The sequence below is a fragment of the Drosophila montana genome, unplaced genomic scaffold, assembly GCF_035044405.1.
Source record: "Drosophila montana isolate Dmon_TW-CO22-7 unplaced genomic scaffold, ASM3504440v1 contig_3031_1, whole genome shotgun sequence".
Taxonomy (NCBI): Eukaryota; Metazoa; Arthropoda; class Insecta; order Diptera; family Drosophilidae; genus Drosophila; species Drosophila montana.
This window is the reverse complement of record NW_026997907.1, coordinates 254026-272383: the sequence shown is the minus strand read 5'-3', so window position 1 is coordinate 272383 and position 18358 is coordinate 254026. Positions and strand designations below refer to the sequence as shown.

General features: G+C 43.6%; 8 protein-coding genes and 2 long non-coding RNA genes across 20 annotated transcripts in view; 4 read left to right on the top strand and 6 right to left on the bottom strand.

Annotated features, from left to right (window-relative positions):
- Positions 1-313: 313 nt before the first annotated feature.
- LOC135430694 (larval cuticle protein 4-like) lies at positions 314-1023 on the bottom strand. The gene is made up of 2 exons (XM_064685466.1): positions 846-1023; positions 314-790 (listed from the first exon to the last, which is right to left on the bottom strand). The coding sequence occupies exons 1-2, from the start codon at positions 855-857 to the stop codon at positions 395-397; spliced, it is 408 nt and encodes a 135-aa protein (XP_064541536.1). The 5' UTR covers positions 858-1023; the 3' UTR covers positions 314-394.
- A 19-nt stretch (positions 1024-1042) lies between these two features.
- On the bottom strand, positions 1043-1620 carry Cpr60D (Cuticular protein 60D). Its single transcript, XM_064685468.1, has 2 exons — positions 1479-1620; positions 1043-1412 (listed from the first exon to the last, which is right to left on the bottom strand). The coding sequence occupies exons 1-2, from the start codon at positions 1488-1490 to the stop codon at positions 1134-1136; spliced, it is 291 nt and encodes a 96-aa protein (XP_064541538.1). The 5' UTR covers positions 1491-1620; the 3' UTR covers positions 1043-1133.
- Positions 1621-1808: 188 nt separating this feature from the next.
- Positions 1809-2534, bottom strand: LOC135430699 (uncharacterized). The gene has a single exon (XM_064685470.1). It carries the CDS (start codon positions 2532-2534, stop codon positions 1809-1811), a length of 726 nt encoding a protein of 241 aa, XP_064541540.1.
- A 132-nt stretch (positions 2535-2666) lies between these two features.
- On the top strand, positions 2667-3814 carry ND-19 (NADH dehydrogenase [ubiquinone] 1 alpha subcomplex subunit 8). 2 transcript variants are annotated; one of them, XM_064685464.1, is made up of 5 exons: positions 2667-2811; positions 2873-3028; positions 3209-3384; positions 3446-3536; positions 3599-3814. In XM_064685464.1, exons 2-5 carry the CDS (start codon positions 2900-2902, stop codon positions 3728-3730), a joined length of 528 nt encoding a protein of 175 aa, XP_064541534.1. In that variant the 5' UTR covers positions 2667-2811; positions 2873-2899; the 3' UTR covers positions 3731-3814. The 2 variants fall into 2 exon arrangements, with proteins under 2 accessions (XP_064541534.1, XP_064541535.1); XM_064685465.1 differs by having other exon boundaries at positions 2790-3028.
- LOC135430680 (RNA-binding protein 28) lies at positions 3797-6144 on the bottom strand. The gene is made up of 3 exons (XM_064685445.1): positions 4947-6144; positions 4636-4891; positions 3797-4580 (listed from the first exon to the last, which is right to left on the bottom strand). The coding sequence occupies exons 1-3, from the start codon at positions 6098-6100 to the stop codon at positions 3975-3977; spliced, it is 2016 nt and encodes a 671-aa protein (XP_064541515.1). The 5' UTR covers positions 6101-6144; the 3' UTR covers positions 3797-3974.
- A 134-nt stretch (positions 6145-6278) lies between these two features.
- On the bottom strand, positions 6279-7147 carry LOC135430692 (uncharacterized). Its single transcript, XM_064685463.1, has 3 exons — positions 6997-7147; positions 6580-6939; positions 6279-6529 (listed from the first exon to the last, which is right to left on the bottom strand). The coding sequence occupies exons 1-3, from the start codon at positions 7077-7079 to the stop codon at positions 6325-6327; spliced, it is 648 nt and encodes a 215-aa protein (XP_064541533.1). The 5' UTR covers positions 7080-7147; the 3' UTR covers positions 6279-6324.
- A 281-nt stretch (positions 7148-7428) lies between these two features.
- Pof (Painting of fourth) lies at positions 7429-9730 on the top strand. Of its 2 annotated transcripts, none has more exons than XM_064685454.1 (4): positions 7429-7959; positions 8034-8924; positions 8985-9218; positions 9320-9730. In XM_064685454.1, the coding sequence occupies exons 1-4, from the start codon at positions 7560-7562 to the stop codon at positions 9448-9450; spliced, it is 1656 nt and encodes a 551-aa protein (XP_064541524.1). In that variant the 5' UTR covers positions 7429-7559; the 3' UTR covers positions 9451-9730. The 2 variants fall into 2 exon arrangements, with proteins under 2 accessions (XP_064541524.1, XP_064541523.1); XM_064685453.1 differs by having other exon boundaries at positions 7430-7959; positions 9290-9730.
- A 60-nt stretch (positions 9731-9790) lies between these two features.
- Positions 9791-18358, bottom strand: part of Mmp1 (Matrix metalloproteinase 1) — a 23230-nt gene continuing 14662 nt past the window's right edge. For 3 of the 7 annotated variants that reach the window (XM_064685450.1, XM_064685448.1, XM_064685447.1), the window contains exons 3-6: positions 15506-15909; positions 14428-15346; positions 14185-14350; positions 9791-10566 (exon numbers count right to left, since the gene is read on the bottom strand). In XM_064685450.1, coding sequence (XP_064541520.1) covers positions 10397-10566; positions 14185-14350; positions 14428-15346; positions 15506-15909 — 1659 coding nt within the window. In that variant the 3' untranslated portion in view covers positions 9791-10396. Of the gene's footprint in view, positions 10567-10995; positions 11329-11448; positions 12070-13033; positions 14351-14427; positions 15347-15505; positions 15910-18358 lie in introns of those variants that run through there. The other 4 variants (XR_010436668.1, XM_064685451.1, XR_010436667.1 and 1 more) reach the window with 4 other exon arrangements.
- On the top strand, positions 10816-11223 carry LOC135430698 (uncharacterized). The gene is made up of 2 exons (XR_010436672.1): positions 10816-11111; positions 11170-11223. It is a non-coding gene; the product is annotated as an uncharacterized LOC135430698 (long non-coding RNA).
- Positions 14226-18358, top strand: part of LOC135430697 (uncharacterized) — a 25401-nt gene continuing 21268 nt past the window's right edge. For 2 of the 3 annotated variants that reach the window (XR_010436671.1, XR_010436669.1), the window contains exon 1: positions 14226-14367. This is a non-coding gene — a long non-coding RNA (uncharacterized LOC135430697). The remainder of the gene's footprint in view (positions 14368-18358) is intronic. The other variant, XR_010436670.1, reaches the window with a different exon arrangement.

Below are 18358 nucleotides of genomic sequence, written 5' to 3'. Positions count from 1 at the left end.
CCTTCGAGGTCTTTTGGCATTCCATTAAGTTGTCGCTTCCGTAACATGCTCCGAATGGCGTCGAACAATGGGCGAACAATGGACTCGACGCATTCAAATATAACATTAACAACGGGCTCAATGGCCATCCCTTCCGGCTGCTGCCCCTTCCCTCCCCCAGCCCAATATGACAATGCGTATTTTATGGACTTGCCTCGTTGGAGCGTGGGCGGGGCAACAAGACTTTACACCAAAGAGTTGGGCGCACGCACGGCTCAAGCCCTTCCGCCCACTTTGCATAGAAATTTGTGGAAAATCTTGCATCGTAAAGTTTTATTTTTATGTCCAACTGATGGAGACGCATCCAATTGCAATTGAAATGGCATCAAGGGGATGTCGGCAAGGGACTGCCTTCCTAATGTCTGAGATGTCGGTGTGGCTGTGGGTGTGGGCGTGGGCGTGGCTTCGCCTCCTCCTTGGGCGGATGCGCCTCAATGTAGGCGAGCGCCTTGAGTATGGCCTCGGGCGTGGGCGGCGGCGTTGGCAGCGAATCGCCCTGCGGATGATACCCATTCTCATCGGCCGTGTAGGACACCTGAACGGGCACGCCCTCCTTTGACACAAAGTGAAACTGGCCATGCACATTGTTGTGGGCATCGCCCGCCTCCTCGGCGCCAATGCCGTTGGTTATGTCATAGCTGTACGCAAAGTTGCCGTGGCCGTCTTCCTTTTTGTGCTCCTGCGCCTTGGCGTGTGCGTCATCGTCGTGCGCCCAGCTGGCCGAGATCAGCACCACGGCAATTAGGAACACCTGCAACAAGAGGGGCGTGGCAATTGAGTGGCAATCAATAGGCTTGGGAACTTACGTGCTTGTACATGATGCGCTTGGATTTGAATTGTTGCTCGAACTGCGCCTGGCCAAAGGCTTTTATAGCCAGAATGCGAGTACACCTTGCAGGTATGTACCTGGCATATACTGGCCTAAACGATTACCTGTCTTATTATATATATGTATATATATCGCTGTTTATTTAATTTCTTATTTTAAATGCAATAAGCTCCATAAATTTCAACTGCGCCCCTCATTTAATTGTGTCACATTTTGTTTTCTGTTCAATTTTTATATATGTATTTTGTTTTTGTTATAAACAAGTTTAATTAACATGCGGATGAAAGCCCGTGGAGTCGGCCGTATAGGTAACATGTATGGGCCCATTCTCGCCGGGCAGATCGTATTCACCCTGCACCCCGTTCACATTGCCCTGGGCCGATGTCCTGATGCCATTATCTATCTCAATCTCGTGCCTGTACTGACCCGCTCCATCCAGATTCTGTTGATTGATGTGCTTCACCAGCTCCGCCGCCGGCTCCGGCTCATTGGCGCTGCCGCTGGCGGCCAACAGGAGCAGGAAGCAGGCGCAGCACAGCAATTTCTAGACATACAAGTTGTGCACAGTCAGTTCTGGTGCTCCGAAAAACAACATCATCTCGTTACTCACATGATTCAACATTATTTGTTTTGTTGTGTGTTCTATGAAATTCAACAAATATCAGAGGGGCAGCCGCTTTTTATAGCTGCCCGTTTTGGTCAGCTTGGGCTCAGCGAGAAAACGAGTTTTAATTAATCGCTGTTGATGATTTGGTTAACCAATAGCCATAAATTAGCATGAGTCGGGCCGAGCTGGCGCTCCTCGCTGCGTCGTCTGCTTTTGAAGGGCTCGTCAAATTCAAATTTGAGTAACAATCGAAAAATAACTAAAAAATATAACCAAAAACTAAACTTAATGAATGTCAGTTGAACAGTTGAACTCTGTGTAAAGTGTATCGTTTTAGTCGTCTAGCGCCTGTTTCTTCTGCTTTTCCTGCTGCTCCTTCTGCTCCTGCTGCTCCTGCTGCTCCTGCTGCAGCGGCATCGGCTTGGCCCGGCTGCTCAGCAGCTTGGCAATTCCGTTGACCAGCTTGGGCTCCTTGTGGCTTGTGGCCACTTCCTCGATGACCTTTTTCTCCTCCTCGTCGACGTGCTCCTTGTTGGGCGTGAATACCACCGATGGATATAGCTGTGCCACCTGCCTGTCTATATCCGTTTCCCCGTCCCCCTGATTCTTGGATGCCTGCTGATTGCGTTTGTCGTAGAACTTCTCGTAATATTTGAAGGCCTCGTTGCGCACCGAATTCTTGAGCGCGTTCATGTCCCAGGGTACGCCCATTTTGGTTTTGATCTTGTCCGAGACGTTGCTGACGTCGCTGGACGAGAAGAGGGTGCGAAAAAGATGGCTCAGATCGTTGGGCGTCTCCTCCTCATTTGAGCGCGCCTTACGTTCCCCATGTTTGTCGTCCTTCAACTCGTTTGTTTGCCTTTTGCCCAGCAGCATATCAAATCCGATATCTGGTGCGCTCAGGTAGCCGCGATCCTTTAGGTACACAAGCGGCGAGGACCAAGCGGCTATGAGATCCTTGACAATTTCCTTAACAGAGCTCTGATAATTTAGGGTCTTCACATTGCCATTGTTTTCATCATCCCTGATCACGCCCTGCAATGTTACAGACACGCTCATTAAGGATATTAATAAAAATAGCAAGGAGGAGTTCATGACTGCACAATGAATTTATAACTATACAGAAGTTGATTATAATTTCTGTTTCAATTTCATCTGAAGTGCACTGCAATATTTAAATATTTAAAATTTCAGCGACATGCAAAACTATCGATAGTCCGATGTGGCAGGGTTATCGCAGCCGCCTGAGCTGATTGCGTCAAACGGTTATGCCTATCGATAGCTCGTTGGCAAACAGCTGTTGTTTTGCTGGAGACGAGATTTTTGACTCGAACAAGTAAAAACTAACAATTTAACTCAATTTGTTTGTGATTGCAACGCGCTGGCTGCACTTTCAGAGCAACGGGCAGCACAACTTCCACGCAATGGTCATAACAAGCAATACAACACTGCCCGAGGAGGCGGAACTGGACGTGCAGGAGCTAAATCTGTCGTCGGCTGCGCTGCGTGCGGGTTCTTTTCACCTGGGCAAGCAATGCGAATCGGCCAATAATGTTAGTATGCGGCGTTTATTAAACACATATTGCACGCTCTAAACCATGACCAAGAGCATGTGTTGCATGTGTTCATTTAGTTTATGTGCACATTATCCGGTTAAACGCCACTGGGAGTCAGTTATATAACCTAACCTCAAAAGTTGTAGGTAAATGTTTTGTTTACGTTTATTTTCGTAGGAGTTTATGCTTTGTCGGCAAGAGCTGGATGATCCGCGCGCCTGCCTGGGCGAGGGACGCGCCGTCACCAGCTGTGCGTTGGACTTCTTTCGCAAGGTAAAGAAAACCTGCCACGAGGAGTTCATGCAGTACGCCACTTGCCTGGACAAGAGCAGCGGCACCATGGCCTTCAGTCAGTAAGTACAACAATTCCAATTGTTTTCGAGTCCATTCGTGCTTAGGTCCAACTATTTGCAGTTGCCGCAAGACCCAGGGCGTTTTTGACAAGTGCGTTAAGGATAACTTTGACTGGGAACGTCCGTCCTTTGGCTACTTCACGCGTGCCAAGGTGAGCTGATATATACTCTCTATATTCAATACTCTGATTTAAATGACAATTTTGTTATTAAGGTCATCGAAACTACACGCAAGGCGCCCGAGAAAGAGCCAATCAAGTCGTATCCCGATGCAACACCCGGCCTGCCAGAGGATTATCCCACACCACCAGCCAAATACGGATCACGCTTCTTCTGGCTGGAATAAACGCTGAGGCTAAGTGAAATTTAGGGCGGCTGTCGGCCCAACTTGTAATTTACAACATGCATAAAATCTTGTTTCCATTAGTAATCAGCAAATTTTATTAACATCCAATGTCTACAATCAGGTTCGAGCAACTCTAATGCTGCACTTCAACTGGATTTAAAGGATTCAACTACTTTGCCCACACTTAAATTTTAATTTCTAATTTAAACAACTGAGGCGTCTAGGATGTGGACTGTAGAATACCTTAATCCGCGTACCACTTTGTCCGCTTGGGTTTCTTCACCTTGCCGCCTGTGACGCCGCCGCCGCCTTCGTTTCCACTGATCATGTTCTTGTATTTGTTTATCAATGGCCGGAGGTCATCCTTTTCCTTTTTGCGTCCTTGTTTGGGTCGATTGTTTGCCTTGCGCTCCGCCAGATGCGTTTCGCGTATCTTTTTGTTCTTCTGCTTGCGTTTCTCTGTCTTTACATGTTTCATGTGCTCTTGCGCCTGCTCCATGATCTTCTTCTTGGAGCGCATACGCAGCGAAGTGCCAGGCTTGGCTGCTGTTCCAACATAGTCGGCCTCCACATCGCTTAACTTTTTCTGCGGCTGCTGTTTGCCTTCCGCTTTGGCCGCGCGCGAAGCTTCCAGTTTCTTGATGTGCTTCTGCAGCTTCGCCTTGTTGTCGCCTTGTGGCGCTAAAGTTTTGGGCGTCGGCTTTTGGCCCTTACGTTTCAGGTCGCGCTGCTCCTTCCGCTGCTCCAGCTTAGACTTGTATGTGGGATTGTTTTGCTTGGAGCGTTCGGTGCGCTTCTCTTTAATTTTGTGCACGGCGCGATCCTCAATGCTAAAGGCTACAATCGGTCGCTAGAGAACATAGAAAGTGTCAGGCTAAACTCAATCAAGGCAAGGATTCACTTACGTGCTGAGTGCCAAAGATGCTGGGATTATTATTGAGTTTACGCAACGCAGCCAATGCCCGTTGATGTGTATCGAAGGAGAGGAAACCAAAACCCTTGGATTTGCCCTGCGGATGCTCTGGTGTAACCTTCTGGTCGCGCAACACGCGACACTCGTGCGGACGAAAGCCCGTGTAGGTGAGGGCCATTTGCTTGAGCTTCTCATTGTCATAGTTCAGCGGCAGATTGTGTATGGACAGGCGGTTGCGTGAAACGAAGCTGAAAAATAATATTACTAATGGATATCAGGATTAATGCAGCATTTACAACTTACCGATTCAAGTTCTTTAGCACTTGCGTCTTCACCTGCTCCAATTCGTGTCGCTTGGCCATGTCGGATGCGGAAACACCGTCGGCTGCCTTTGAATTGGCCATGATGAGACCCTCTCTGGCCAGATACAGATTACGTGAATCCTTGGTGGTCTCGTCTTTGGAGTTTTCCGTTTGCTTTGTTTTGATTTCGTCGCGACTGAGTGCCGGATGTGGATCTAGCACCTCGTCCATCAATTTGAACTCGGTGCCCGCCTGCAGACACAAATCGGCCGACTCTTTGGCCTTAAACTTTACAAATGCTGTGCCCTTCGAGTGTCCGGACACCGATTGTCGATTGATGATCGCATACTGCACCACTCCAAATTTGCGGCACACTTTACGCAGATCCGCATCCTCTGCATCGAAGGGCACATTCTTGATGAAGACCGTGCAGCCTTGTTGTACATCGTTGGAAATGGTTTTTTCCTGCTTCAACTGCCCTAGCTTCGATTTTAAATCTTTTTTATCCTTGTCATCTTCATCGTCATCATCATCATTACCATCTTCATCTTCTTCATCATCATCATTGTCGTCCTCGTCATCATTGTCGTCCTCGTCATCATTGTCGTCATCTTGCTCTTCGTCGACTTCTACATCAGACTCTTGCCCTGATTTGTCTCCACTCGCTATCGTATTGTCCTTACTTTTGTCTTCTTCACTTTCATCCTTGACCTCCAACTTGGGTTTCTTGTCCTCGGGCTCATCTTTTTGTTGCTTGGCTGCATACTCATCTTTGCCTATGGCCCAATCCACAAAGACTTTGCGCCCGAGCAGCTCCTTGCCGTTGGCGTGTAAAATAGCCTTTGATGCCATGTTAACGGTCTCGTATTGCACAAAGGCGCAGCCCACCAGCTTGCCATCTCCACGCTTCAGGATGTGTACATCCTCCAGCGTACCCCATTGGCCAAAATACTGACGCAGCGCCTCATCCGTAGATTTGTAACTGATGTTGCGTACAATTAGACGCGCTCGTTTTTTCTGTCTACGTTCTTTTTCCTCCTTTAGACGCTGTGTGTTGAATGGGTTGCGCCGCTTCTCGGGCTTATTTACCTCCACATTATCGTTAGATTCCGGCTCTGTATCCAGCAGCGGTTTCATTTTCTTTAGCTCCATCATCCGCACATAAACAATTGCTCTGCACGTGGAGTTGAATTGTTGACACGGTATCGATAGCTCGATATATCGATAGTTGCGGTGTTGCCACAGACCCTATCCACCTGTTGCTGGTCTGGCAACACCACGCAATTGTTTACATCTTGAGCTGCAACACGAAATTAGTGCAAATTTTGGCAAATTATGCTATAATAAACAACTTTTTAATAGATAAAAACAGCTAAAAGTTATGTTTGTTTTTCTTGAAATAACTGGTGAAATTCAGCTGGCGTCTTAAAATAATCAATCAATAGCATGGATGAACGCCGGCCCAGCATGAACATAATGTGACTCCAAGGATTTAACACATTCTTGTATTCGGCAATTTGCCCACGCTCAAAATAATGTTTAACTGTGCCCACTGGCATTTGTGAGCCATAAACAGCAACGTATCTGCAATAAATTGTGTAAGTTAAATAAATAAAAGTTTATGTAGTTCTTACTTATCGGCGCTTTTGTATATTCTCAGCGGATATTTGGCAACAAATGCGCGTATGGCCAGGTTGATGAGCACAAATCCCGCTGCGAAATAATACAAATCTGTTTCATTCGATACAAGCATGGAAATATCTATTTTCCGGGCAATATTCATAAAGCTCATCGTTGTGGCCAGCTGACAGCCGGCAATCAAACCAATTACTGTAACTGTGCCGGTCGACACATTCTTGGTCCAGGTCACATAGTCCTCCAAGGGAGCACGATAAATCAACTGATAATGTTCTGGTAAGTTATCCCCCTTTAAGAGATATTGTTCCACGCTAACCGAATCCCTGTGGCGCCAGTTGCAGCGAACTGCGCTTGTGCTAAAATAAAGTAGAACTCAATTAACTATATTAACTACATTTAGTTAAGGTGCTTACCAGATATTTCTTTTAGTTACAGCTGTTGTGTTTATTCTTAAATTCATGCATTTAATGCTGTTTCGTAAAATTGCCGCACACATTTTGTTTGTTATGTCGCTTAGTGCATATGTATAGCACAGTATGCTGTTTACGCGCACCGCGAGCTGAGCAAAAATTGAAATTTAGCATACTTCGCGCGAAGCCAAATTTGCCGAGGCGCCTTTTTAAGTTGTTGAAAAATTCGCGTTATATCATTAATCCAGTTTTATTGATTTTTATTGAAATTTAATTAAGTTTATTGTTATGTGCATATACCAAATTGAAGCACAGGGTGATTACAACTTTTGCCCGCAACTCGTTCGAGCTGAATACTCTGCTTAACAGCTGAGAAAATTTGTGTGTGTGCGTAGTGTGCTTTGCGTTTCTGGAAACCAGCTGAGCGTTTGGCGTTGCCACCCATTCAGCAACACAACACAGCAGCATATTTTGTTAAGGAGCTGATATTTTGTTAAAAAAGTGATTTTAACGCAATAGTTTTATACCGCACAATTCTGGAATATATAGCGTATTTCGGGGCAGATATGGACTTAAAACGTTTGGCATGCAAGACGGGCCTGGGCGATGGGCCCGATGCCAAGCGCGCTACAGCTGCAGATGAAGAGGAATGTCTGCAGCTTGATCAGGAATCAGGTATAGATAAAGATACGAGCGATGCACAGACAGAATGCTTGCAATTAGATGTTATCAAGGAAACCGATTGTGATAGTCTCAAAGCTGAACGCGACAACTTGTCGCCCAGCAACCATGTGGCGCCATATACTGGCAACGGATGTGCGCCTTCATTAGAATCATTTATGTTCCAGCAGACTCCTGCTGGCAGTCAGCTCTGCTCCTGGATGTCCAATACAGAGTCCAAGACCTCGGCTAATGATGTTCCCACACTTTTTGAATCGGAAAAGGATTCCAAATCGAATGCCCAGAGTAAGTGACAGCCAGCCCCAACAGCTAATCTCAATTAGATTCACTTAAGCGAACTCGATCTCTCCCGCGTTCAGCTGCCAAGCTTAATCGCAAGGCACTCACCAATTTACGTCGTCAGAACGCGTTGCGTGCTCTTGAGTTGGAGCGCGAGTTGGCTACAAAAACACCCCAAGCACCGACGCTTCTTGTACGCTTTCCAGATCCCAAAATCAGTGTTACTTCGGTCAGTGAATTCTCGGAGAGCATCCGGGATGTCGTTTTTCCGACAAATGTCTCGCAGCGCTATTGCCTGGTGCATCTGAAGGCCGGCGCGAATGTTGAACGCACCATTGAGGAGATAAAACAGGTGCGCTTCGGCCATGGCCGTCTGCACGCCGAGCTGAAGACATTTACCGATGAGGAACAGGCCGAATGCATTGATCCCTGCTCCCTGTATGTCAGCAATATACCCTTCAATATGAACGCCGCTGACATCAAGGTGTTCGTCAACTCCATGCGTGTCGACATTGGTGTCATGAAGCGCCAGAAACGCGCGCGTTATGCATTTGTGCGCTACGCCAATGCCGAGATGGCCATGGAGGCATTCAGGGATCTGGTCCGCCGTACACTTAATAATCGCATATTGACCGTACGCTATCGTCGTCTACGCAAGCGCCTGGCCCATCCAACAGCCGCATCGATGTGCGCCATATCCAATCTGACCATTGACACAATCGCCACAGATGATGATGGCGTCGAATGTCGCGTAATTTCACCACCTCCGGTGGAATCGATTACCATATTGGACAGTGATGATGACCAGCACTGCGAGTCGCACAGCGTCGTGAGCCTCAGCAGCAGCATTCCACACAAGAAGCGTGAGAGCAAGATGACTGCACAGGAGAAGGAGATTCAACGCCTCAAACTGCAAGTGGCCGAACATAGCGCCATTATACGGAGCTTACAGAAAAGAGAGGGCAGTATTGGTAAGTCGGACTCCAGCTGGGGACTGAATCTAAACTAACTAAGTGTTGATTTAATTGTAGCCAATGCCACTACCAAAGTAGAGCCACAATCGGAGTTAACCACAGACAAATCATCATTGATGCAACGCTCATTATCGCCGTGTTCTAGCTATGATATCAAAATGGAAAATGAATATTTGGGCATAGCTCAGAGTACGCCCGAGCCTGAACCAGACTCATTGCCAGATGCCCAATCGAATTCGCCATATCGTGGGACAACTTGCCCAATTGACGGCATGGAGGATCCCATTAAATGTAAACACCAACAATAACCCCCTACTAACCCTTTATATGTATTGTGTGTGCCTCCTTAATATCTTACTTAGCATCCGATTGTTTTGGCTGGCTGATTTCAGGTCTCGGACGTCGCAAGAGCACAAAATCCAGCGCACAGCAGCCGAACCAAAAAGAGAATACAACTAAGAAAACTCCAAAAGTTGCCAATCTGGAGGTGCATGCGCAGGTCGAAGCCGATTTGGATACATAGGATAGGATTTTCATATCTACCAAATTGTAGCACCTCAAAATTATTTGCGTATAAGACTTTATAATCAGCGGCATATATGTGCCATATATATGTATATACATATATATATGTAGGATAGAGTAGTAGTGGATAGCGTAGTAGTTTATAACATTCATATTTATTTTTATTTAATGTTTTTCGATCACTTTTGCTACGTACAATTTTATAAAATTGTCATATAATAATAGTACGTAAATTAAATAATAATATTTCGGTTTTAAATATTAAACCCGAACAAATATCGCTTAAGAGTTTTTACTTACAATCATACACTTAACAATTAAGTATACATATATAATGATCAAATGTGTTCGTTTTTTTTTTTTATTAATTTTTTTTTTTTACGTTCCTATGTCCTTTGCATAAAGAGCCTTAATTTCTATAGTTAATTGTTACACGGCTTGAATTTAGCGCGTAACAATTCGAACTAAACTAAAATATGTTCATTTGTTACTTGATCGATTTAAGTAATTATTTTCTTTCATATGGCTCGTTATAGTTAATATCGCAAATTGTCATTTTGTCAATTTAAGTTACATAACATACTCGTAGTCTCGGCTATGATATGAATTCTGATCTCCTGTTTAGTTGTGCACACTTTCCATTTGGTGGAATGTTAATAACTATTTAAGATTTAAGTTAAATTACATTTAATGCTGCTTTCTGCATTTGTATTTACACAACAACGATTTTAAGGCACCTGTTTCACATGATACATGATGTACATACATATATATACTTTGTTTTATAAGTCGTATTATTCGAATACAAAATTCAAATATATTTTGGTAGCCCGTAGTTAAATCTTTTGCAACGTGCGCTAAAATTGTATAAACTTTACTAAAATTGTATATTATCCGTGGATAATTGAATTTCTATGAAATGTAATGCGCAACGTTCAGATATTTTAGCTAATTATGAATTTCGATAGGCAGCAGAGCAGGAAAGTGCTCAGCAGCACGCTGGCAGCGGAGCTACTGGGCAGCTGATAGGACGTCGCACCAGATCCCGATCCCGATCCCGGTCCCGTACGTTCCGCCACTTCGGGCTCATCGTTGGATTGGTTATCGCCGACAGCTGTTTCCGAGAGAGAAATCAAAAATTGCAAGTAAGAAAATGTTCAAAATTATCCAAAAAATTTTCAATTCTATATCAACTATGCACATATCTTAACTGATATCTATTTGGGGAGCAATATTCAGGTGCAAGACTTTTGAACGGGACTGTGTAAAGATTTTGAGTAAAAAAAAAAAAACAAACAAAATAACTGCCAAAATATGTAGGACTACAAACTAAAGCTAAGCTAACTTAAAAGAATTTAAAAAATAATAGTTAATATGTATAGAAATAATTAATGCAACATACTGTTCCACGCTGTGCGCAAATGTTTTATGTTGAATTCGTAATTGAATTGGCGTTTTCTTGATTGATTCTGGGCGTTTTTCAATGGCGGCAGCGGCGCAGGCTTTTGTTTTTTTTTTGGGCGTGGCATTTGTGTGTGTGATGTTTCTTTTTTTTTATATATATATATTTTTTGTGACATTTTACTTTTTGGACAGAGATCACTCAAGCAGGCATATTTATATGGACGTAATACAACTTAAGGCACGCGTTTTGCATTGGTATAAATACAGATACAATAAATGTATATGTGTATATGATATTAATACAGTTATATAGTTGATGTTGGACAGAATACACGAAACGAAACTGTGAAGGAACTGGAGCTGGAACTAGCGCGCGCTTTTTAAAAGTATCGGTTCGTTAGGCTCCACATCCAGCCGGGCAGCAGACCCATGCCAGTGCCCGTATTTGTATTCGTATTTGGAATCTGCGGTACTGCATTATGGCAATAGTACATTTGGATGGAATTGATCGATTGATCCCAACCGAAATGAAATGAGAGACAGATACATATGTAATAAAGAAAAATTGGTAAAAAGATAATCGCATAAATACAATTTCAGCAATTCGAAGCGGTTTTCAACGGGCAGCGGTTTTGGGTGTGCGCAGGATTACGTGCTGTTTGTGACGTAACTAAATACAATTTGATCTACGAATGATTGCGATTGCGATTGCGATTGCGATACGTTAAGCAAGCGATAGCGATAGCGATAACTAATAATCAGTTCGATCATCTAGCATAAAATACAAATACTAAAAATGAAGCACACAGAGCTACAATTAATAAAGCTTAATTACACGCGCTCACACAAGCAGACACACACATCGAAGATGGAAGAGCAGCTTTTAATTGGTGACACACACCGATTGGGAGAGGGGGGGTAAGTCGTAAGAAGCAAAAGCAAAAGCAATAAGCAGCAGCCGGCGGCGGGTGTGGTAAATCTTTCGTTATGCGCGCGTTACTTTGTTTTTGCTTTCGTTAAGTTCTTGTTCTTTTTCTTCTTGTGATTTGTTTGAGTTGTGTATGTATGTGTGTGTGTGTGTGTGTGTGTGTGCTTTGGAGTTCGTTGTTATTGCTGTTCTTTTCATTTTATTAGGTTTTTGCTTTTCAGTTGTGTTTTGCAGTTGTGTTGTTGTTAATTGTTCTGTTTCGTTTTTATCCGCGTCTCTTAAAGCCTGCAAGAAATATGTACATACGTACAAGTAGATGACATATACAGTTGAAGTTCAGAGCTCGATTTATGTAAATTGAATAAGTTATGGGCAACAAGCACGTGCATGCATGTGTTAAGTATTCAAATTGGCCGACCGACCGACCGACCGTCGGCAATCGTGCAATCTGGGTCATAACATAACGGTTGTGGACCACATACATATGTACAAAACGTGGATAACTTATGAGGTAATGAGTGTGTGTGAGTGTGAGTGCGAGTGTGGGTGTGGGTGTTTGTGTGTGTAGGCCATGCGGTTCGTGAATTTAATAGTATTGATAAAACATGCAATTAAACAGATTTGTGTACACAAGATTTGTCGAAAAAGAAGAGCAACCCAAAAAAAAGAAGCCTTTAGCCAGTTGAATTTGGTGCCACAGGTGTCAAAGAGGGGTAACGACATTTTTTTTTTTTTTGGTTTCGATTTCGAATAAAACGTTGTACGCATATAGTGTTGGAAAATGCCATAATAACTACAGGATATACATATTTTTAGTTAGGGAGGAATAAACTAATATTAATATTACCATAGTACTATATAAATAGGTACATATATACTTAGTGGGGGGGAGGTGTACGTACTGAGGATTGCAAAAACTACACTTTGTGTGGATTTACTACTCGATAGTTGCCGATAGCTGGTTGGGTTCATTGTGGTGTTTAACAAATAGTGTTGTAAAAGTGTGCATAGATGTAAGTGTAAAGCTCAGTGTAGTGTTGTAAAGTGTTCGATTAGTGTTGAGATTAGTAACTTCTTAGTTCAACTCTATAAGTTAGATTAGCCAATTAGTAGTAGGTAGCATGCGCATGCAAAGTTTCGAGTGCACGTTGAGACTTAAACTAGACTAGATTGATAGTTAAGGTATATATATTGCCTGGTACCGCCCCGAAGGGGTAGCGGGGGGGTGAAGTTAGTGAGACCGACTGACCAGTAGTTTGTTTATTTTTCATTTGTTTGTTTTCGTTTTTTACACTGTAAGCAAGATATGATTATAATATTATCATTTTATTTTAGACCTAACACAATTTTAAATTTTGTTCAATTTCGCCTGCGTTTGGATTTTATTTGATTGTTTTTACATGGTATGCTAAATTGAGTTGGTTAGTTAAGCTACGAAAGAGTTAGGTTATAATTAAACATTGTTAGATAAATAGTTGTAGAAATGTTAATAAACGAAACGAAAATGAAAATAATAATAGGGTTAGGAGCTTGCCATTTTCACAATTGAACTAAAAAAAATATATTTTATTTTCACTTAAATAAACCAAAAAACCGAAGAAGTATAGAAATAATAAATGTTATTATGGAACTCTTTGAAACTTTGGGTATTAGTAACATTAGCCAAGAAACCAGTGAAAAATAAGAATTCTGTTAGAATTAGTAAGAACTTCAGGAACCAATAGACAGTTAAATAAAAGTGATAAAAGATAATGCTGGTTAGGAGCGTACAATTGTACAAGTGTTGAGAGGAAAGTGTAGCGCTGTAGCCTGAAGCTGGTTCTGTTTTGAGTACACTGAAACAAACTAAAGTAAAACACCACAAAGTAGGAAACAAAATATAAATTATATATGTATATACAGAAATGTTTACAAGAGCTACGAGTACTAATAGAAGAAATTGGACATACACAATTCGAGAATTAGTTTTCAATAAAAATAATGTATTTTCTTTTCTTTTCTGTTTTTTGCTGTTGTTGTTTTTTCAGGTTCAAATGTTATTTGCTGGGCAATAAAAACAAACACATTGACTTCAATAAAAAGAATTGACTACAATACGAGTACGAGTACGATACGATACGATACATATATAAACTTAATTAAACATACCATATTTGTATAAATTCATTTAATGGATATGTCTCTCCTTTTGTATGGAGAGAGACTTTGCCAGATTTTTAAACATTTTTTTTTGGCTGGTAAGAGAAGTAACAACTCATATATATGTTTATGAGATCTTTTTGACTTTAGTTTTCGATCAATCGAATTTCTATTAAATATTTATTTGTTTACAGTTCAGTTAAATAGTTGAATCCGCTTTTTGGACTCAAACAAAACTACCGCCGAGTCGATCCCACTCACCTGCGTCCAGATCAATATCACCGTTATTATCATCGGCATGCAGACGCGATCGCTGCTCAGACTCAAAGGGATCCTCTTCAAAATTACCTGTGGACGAGGGCGTGTTCTTGCAGCCGAACCACCAGTGTGCCGTCGGCCTGGGGAATGGCGGCGTGGCCGTATCCACCTGTTAGGGAGAACACAGTGAGTAGCATTAGTAAGCTTTCCTTCCCCCAAAAAGAGTAGCTCGTAAGTTGAACGTACCGCGAAGCGTGCATCGTGGAAGCGATAGTACTTGTCGCCCTTGAAGAAGTACGTGTAGCCATTTGTGTATCTGAGCGCCGCATCCAGATTGTTTGGCACGCCCTCCCAGTTGGAGATGGGCTTGGGGTAGCTGGCCTTGACGGGCGGTCGTTTGGCCGGATCGAAGCGCCAGAATTTGCTGCCCTTGAAGAAGTAGATCTTGCCATTGCCGCCCCAAACCATGGCCGCGTCCAAATGATCGGGTATGCCCGTGAAGCCTTCGCTAATCTCCTTGGGATAGGCGCCGTCCATTTGGGTGCCCTGATAGCGCCAGTATTGGGTGCCCTTGAAGAAGTACGTTTTGCCGTTCTTGTACGTGAATGCCGCATCGATGTTGCCCGGCAATCCCGGCCAGCCCTTCGATATCAGTTGCGGATAACCCTCCTCCACGGAGTCTGTTGTCAGCTTGTAGTATTTGTCGCCCTTGAAGGCGTACGTTTCGCCATTTGCCGAGTTGAACAGGGTGTCGATCTTGGAGTCCTTGCATATGGAATCATCCAGCGGCACCTTCGGTGGCGTAAACGATGGTCTGTGCGTGCTGGGCGGGTAAACATTGGTGGGCGTATACTGATTGGTCTTGCGTCCATATAGCGATTGTATGGCCGCCTTGTCATCCTCGTCCAGCTTAAAGACGGGCTCGAAGCCGCGATAGAAGGGCGCCATCAGCGCCGAGCTCTGATCTGAGTGCGAGAGACCGAGCGAGTGGCCAAATTCGTGCGCGGCGACCTGAAAGAGATTCGTGCCGCGTGGCGAGCCGATGGTCCATAATTCGGCATCATCAAAGTGAGCATCGCCGCCAAAGACGGGAAAGAAGGCGTGAGCCAAAGTGCCGCCTTGGCCATCGAAGGCATCGCCATCGCCGTGCTCGCTCTCAACGAATCTAGCGGGGGGAGAGAGGGAGAGTTGACGTGGGTTAGAGAGAGAGAAAACTAATGATAAAAGCGACTCCAACGCATTTCGCTTATAATTCCCAACTGGTTTAAGCTGAGCCTTAACCTAGTTCCACTAGAAATTCTACTTTCCCCCTTTGGGCACTTACTTGATCTCAATATGCACTGGTCCCGATGTTTTTCTGGTGAACGTTAGATCGGTATCCTCGCTCCAGACGGCAAAGGCGCGCGCAATTTCGGCATCGACATCGTTGCGCTTCAAGCGCTTGGGATACTTGGAGATTTTGTAGGTGAGGTTCTTGACACGCCAGCGACTGCCCTGGAGTGCATAACGCTTCGATCGACTGTCTCCGGTGCCGACTCGATCTCTGACACCGCAACGTGGCAGTGACATCAATTTCATTGTCTCCTCATCCAGTTCGCCGGTGATATTGAGTCCGGCGAAGCTCTGGAACTCCTGTATGGCACTCACCCAGGTGTGCTTGTCCTGCAGTCCGCTGTTGGCCGGATTGCGCGCCGAGGCCGGCAGATAGCCAAACTGTGACAGGTAGATCTGCAAGCGAAGAGAGGGAGAGAGAGGGGTTAGGTCAGAGGGAAGATCAATGGCTGGTGGCGGCATTTGCTCCGGCGGGTGCCTCTGATTTATGGCGATCAGATAAGACACGTTTCGCCTGCCTTGTAATTGTCCTGCCGGGCCCAAAGAATGGCGTCCCTCCCCTCGCGGGACGTCTCATTCGTCATTCGTCACATTGCCGCAAAAACTATCTGACTTGCATAATTTATTGCCCAGCGCATTGGCATGGCAATGTTTTATAATACAAACCCCATTCCCTTCCCCCCCTTTAAAGAGTCTCCCCACTTTTAGGCGAGACTTGGCGTATGCTCAATACTTAGAACGAATCACAGTTACGTGACTTTAATTATGCGATTCGAGGTGTGAAAAACAAACTCAGTTCGACTCAGACGAGACGAGACGAGAGCTGAGACGAGACGAGCTGCGTCTCGAGTTAAGGAAGTGTTTTGATTTTATGGCGATTTTTTTTCAATTAATTGAACGCATGTAAGTCGAATTAAATTGTAACGCGAATCTTTGTTCGACAAAATTCTAATTGGGATTAGCATTGAATACAACAGACAACATTCTCCATAGGAAATGCTAGACGCACAAATTCACAATGCGAGGTTAGAGATGCGCCTAACGGTTCCAAAGACAATTAGCAGCTAGTTTCTCTTCTCTAATTACACGCTTTAAATGCGGCAATTAGTATAAATACTATATATACTTTATATATATTATCTGGTGTTTATTTGATTTGTAGCTTGAGCAACGTTTTTCGAAAGTCAGCTGAATTCACGTAAAGCCCATTTGGCATGTGAAACATGTTCCGTTCGCCTCTTGTGTCGCACATTTTTAATGGGTCGCAGGCAGAGAACAGCATATCAAATATATCTACCCTCTGGTATGGTATACTGTGCCATATAATCCGCCCAAAAACAAAAATAAATTAAGAAAAACTTAAAAAAAGAGAAGCACTCTGAAACGGCGCTTGCATAATACCAAACGATCCACTCAGCTGACTGACTGATTGTTTATTTTTTTATATACATATATTTCTTATAGAACTTTTTATGATATTGTATTTTTTATTTTTTCCGAGGAAGTAAACTTTTTCGAGCGAAACGCATAAGTATGCGTGGCGTTGTCCCAATCCTAAGTACTTAATAAACTGGGTGGTGCTGCCGTTTTTTTTTTTTGGCGTGTGGTAACCAACACTGGACTTGGGCGGGTAGTTGCAGGGGTGTGGAAGGGGAGGGGAAGGGGGGGCCTTAGACTCGCCTCAAAAGGTAAATGAACTCGCGCGCGGCTTTTGTTTTGCTTTTCCTGTAAACATGACTCTGACAAGCCACAATCAATCTGGGCAAAAAAAGAAGAGGAGAGGAGGAGAGGAGAGGAGAACAGAGCCAGAATCAGTCACAAAGAGCGATATGCAAATCATTGCAATTTCGCGTTCCGCTTTTCTGTCAAAATTATTACACAATAAAATTAATCGGCCTCTCCTCTCTCTCATCTCTCTCTCTCTCTCTCTCTCTTTCTCTCTCTATCTCTATCTCGTTTCGATAGCCTGAGGTTATTTGTCTTTGCAATGCAGATTAATCGCGCGTATTTCCTATATGCACATGTTGATTTATTATCATTATATTTTGGATCATCCCAATTAAATGCTCAAAATATTTGTTGAGTTATTCTTTTGCTTAGTTTTCGAAAAAAAGCCATAATCAATTTTACATTCTGTTAGCGTCACGCACTGTTAACGTCACGCATTAACATATACGGCGCAAATTTATAAATCGCTTTAAAGTTATGGGTTTATTCGCGAATCTGAACCCTTGGCCGTGAAGCATAGCTCGCGTTTTATTTCAATTTCTTTATTATTTAAAGAGTACTTTTGGATTCGTTGTGCTGCATGTTAAATTCTTAGGCCTAATCTTGTGCCTCTTCCCATTGTCAAGTGCTGCTACAAAACGAATGTATGATAATATATTTTGTTTCGGGCAGTTCCCCCGTTAATTGACTCGTCGTTCAGGTTCAAACTGAGCCAGAGACTTGACCTTGGCTGATTAGAGGGGGGAGGAGGGGTTTGTTATAGAAGCGAGCTGTGCCTGCACATTCCAGCACTCAATGCTCAATATTCGAGTTATGCATTTATGCAATTAACATAATTGCAGCGAATCGTGGGAAATACATGAAAGCAGCCGCATCGAAATTCCAATTTAACTTGCATTCGTTTATTAATTTTCAACCGGCTTTTGTGCACGTAGAACATGTTTGTAAATCTCATAAAACAGAATTGTTGGGCCAATTGTCACTGAATCGAAGGCAACTGTCGATGAGTTGGCCCAGTCACAGCCCAGATAACTCAGGTGTTTGTCTTTGTATTCGTGATAAGATACGCGAGAGCTGGCAACAAGCAGAGAAGAAGAACAACAAGCTGACGAAGTGC